Below are 2661 nucleotides of genomic sequence, written 5' to 3'. Positions count from 1 at the left end.
TCATCGCAACCACAGCATACGCATGATGAGCTGTCGCCGTCAATTAACGGGATATCATGCCGTATTATACAGTCTTAGAAGGGGTCGGGTTAATTGCTGCTGATGCCAAGCTCTTGTGACGGTCGCCGTCGATTAACGGGATATGGGACACGTGTACAGAGAACGAAGGCATTCATTTATAAACGTTGTAAAATAAACGTTAGTGGACCTGGCCTTGTGGGCGGTGCAGTGGACAGCGACAGCCCATCCCTCTTCACAGCCCTACCATTTTCACATACAACTCAACGGCCATGCATTCTATGGTCTTTGTGCACGTCCATTAACGTAAAGTGGAATTCCTTAATGTTTGGAATGAATCGTCACCGTCGCCATAATGGGCAGGAGAAAGATCGTTCAGACAGTCGTTAACAGTCGATTACGAATCACGAGAAGAGTTGGTAGGATGTGGGCCATTGATTCTGTAGAAGGGCCAACTATGCCCTGCTGGCCATCATCATCTATCATCATGTCCTTGGCAATCAGTATCAGCCAGTCATCAGCTCTTTCTCTTTTAAGTAGTGGTACTGCCTGATCTTTTCAATTCAGCTTCACGCATTTCATTTTGCATCTTCAGTTGCAGTCTTTCTTTGAGTTAAAAAAAGAGTAGAAATGGAAGGCAAAGAGGAGGATGTTAAGCTGGGAGCAAACAAGTACTCGGAGAGGCAGCCACTGGGGACGGCTGCCCAAACAAGGGAGAAGGACTACGTAGAACCAGGGCCTGCACCACTGTTCGAGCCAGGGGAGTTCAAGTCATGGTCTTTCTGGAGGGCAGGAATTGCAGAGTTCGTGGCAACCTTCCTCTTCCTCTACATCACCGTACTCACTGTCATGGGCGTCAAAAGATCAGACGATATGTGCTCAACTGTAGGAATTCAGGGCATTGCCTGGGCTTTCGGAGGCATGATCTTCGCTCTTGTCTACTGCACTGCTGGAATTTCAGGTACTTTCCTTCAAGGTCTTCTGGGTTTGGCTTTCTGAGTTTTGGTTCAAGGGCTTTTGGGTTTTGATCAAAGGGTTTCCGTTCAAGAGTCTTGTGGGTTTTTTTATTTTGGGGTTTTATGGGTTTCGATTCAAGATCTTGTGGGTTTTGATTTAGGGTTTTCTTTGGGTATTGGGGAGTGATGATGATGATGATGGTTTTGTGGGCAGGTGGGCACATAAATCCGGCTGTGACATTCGGTCTGTTCCTGGCGAGGAAGCTTTCACTGCCACGAGCGGTGTTCTACATGATATGCCAGTGCTTGGGCGCCATCTGTGGAGCAGGGGTTGTGAAGGGTTTCGAGGGGCGCACCAACTACGAAGTGCTTGGGGGCGGGGCGAATTCGGTGGCTCATGGGTACACCAAGGGCGATGGTCTGGGTGCTGAGATTGTGGGCACCTTTGTGCTTGTCTACACTGTTTTCTCTGCCACCGATGCCAAGAGAAGCGCCAGGGATTCCCATGTTCCGGTATGTCACTTGTTTTTCGCCCTCTTACATCATTACATTCGCATACTTTATGCTTTGTTCCTGACCCTACTGAGCTCTGCAGCTTTTGGCACCCCTTCCAATTGGGTTCGCGGTGTTCCTGGTCCACCTTGCCACGATTCCCATCACCGGAACGGGCATCAACCCTGCTCGGAGCCTAGGAGCTGCCATTATATTCAACAAGGACCACGCCTGGGATGACCACGTAAGCATATATACCTGCTTAACCCTGCTTTTCATTTCTCTTAGACCAGTTTAGGATGTAATGACGACCAGGGTTGTTCATTTCCGTTACATTAGCTAGTCAAGCATCGACTGATTTCACTTTGGGGTATTGTCTGTGCAGTGGGTGTTCTGGGTTGGTCCCTTCATTGGCGCAGCGCTTGCAGCAATCTACCACCAGCTGGTCATTCGAGCCATCCCATTCAAACGATCTTAGAGATATTTATGAGCAGGGGGGCTTGTGTACATAAAATGGCTGAGCTGCCCTGTTTTGCTGAAGATAGAGGGATTTCATTATTTCTGGAAAGAGTTTGTCAACGTGCATTAGTCTCCCTCCAGCTGTTCTTCATCACAGGCGGTAGCGAGTTGAAGGATCGCCTGTGTAGTTAGTTAATGTTGTGCATTAGTTGCATGAGTGATCTTGCTTTGTGTAAAATAATGGCTGCTCTTTACGGGGGCAGCTATGATGTGTAAATTCCGTGGGTGTGTAATCGAAGTACTGCTGATCAATGTTCATGCTTTCTCAAGGTCATGGAGGAAGAGGTGGGTGAATGGGGTATTTACAGTCCCAGTCTGTAGTAATAATATATATGAGTTTTGCCATAAATTGTGCTGGAGATATTTGTGTTGATCTTATTTGTTTTTAATTTCTAAGAAGATACTTATGGGGGTGGTAGTTTCAAAATGTGTATTTGGATTTTATATATATATTTATTTATTTTAGGTATGTGTTTCCTGAATATTAGTTTTGTATATCCACAGTTTTAATGGGAAATCTTGATTCATCGATAATCAACCAACTTAAGAAATGAGTTTGATTGCATGTAGTTTTATGTTTTGAAAATAAATCGCTATTCAAAATTTATTAGATGGACCTATATTCATCTCTCAAATCTGTCAAAAGTCTGGGTTTTTCTAGGATTTAATGCCGATA

General features: G+C 45.4%; 1 protein-coding gene across 1 annotated transcript; it reads left to right on the top strand.

Moving 5' to 3' along the window:
* The first annotated feature begins 583 nt into the window (after window positions 1-583).
* Window positions 584-2334, top strand: LOC149562144 (putative aquaporin PIP1-4). The gene is made up of 4 exons (XM_089825680.1): window positions 584-979; window positions 1189-1487; window positions 1570-1710; window positions 1852-2334. Exons 1-4 carry the CDS (start codon window positions 649-651, stop codon window positions 1942-1944), a joined length of 864 nt encoding a protein of 287 aa, XP_089681806.1. The 5' UTR covers window positions 584-648; the 3' UTR covers window positions 1945-2334.
* The last annotated feature ends 327 nt before the right edge of the window (window positions 2335-2661 follow it).

This window comes from Cupressus sempervirens, chromosome 4 (genome assembly GCF_028749045.1).
Source record: "Cupressus sempervirens isolate cs-2001-9-10 chromosome 4, ASM2874904v1, whole genome shotgun sequence".
Lineage (NCBI taxonomy): Eukaryota > Viridiplantae > Streptophyta > Pinopsida > Cupressales > Cupressaceae > Cupressus > Cupressus sempervirens.
The sequence above is the reverse complement of the archived record's forward strand: the minus strand, read 5'-3'. Positions and strand labels throughout refer to the sequence as shown.

Excerpts from the sequence above, each read along its gene's own strand:
- LOC149562144 (XM_089825680.1), top strand. The coding sequence starts at position 649 with ATGGAAGGCAAAGAGGAGGATGTTAAGCTGGGAGCAAACAAGTACTCG. Across the intron at positions 980-1,188 it reads CTGCACTGCTGGAATTTCAG|GTGGGCACATAAATCCGGCT; the intron begins GTACTTTCCTTC and ends TTTTGTGGGCAG. Across the intron at positions 1,488-1,569 it reads CCAGGGATTCCCATGTTCCG|CTTTTGGCACCCCTTCCAAT; the intron begins GTATGTCACTTG and ends TGAGCTCTGCAG.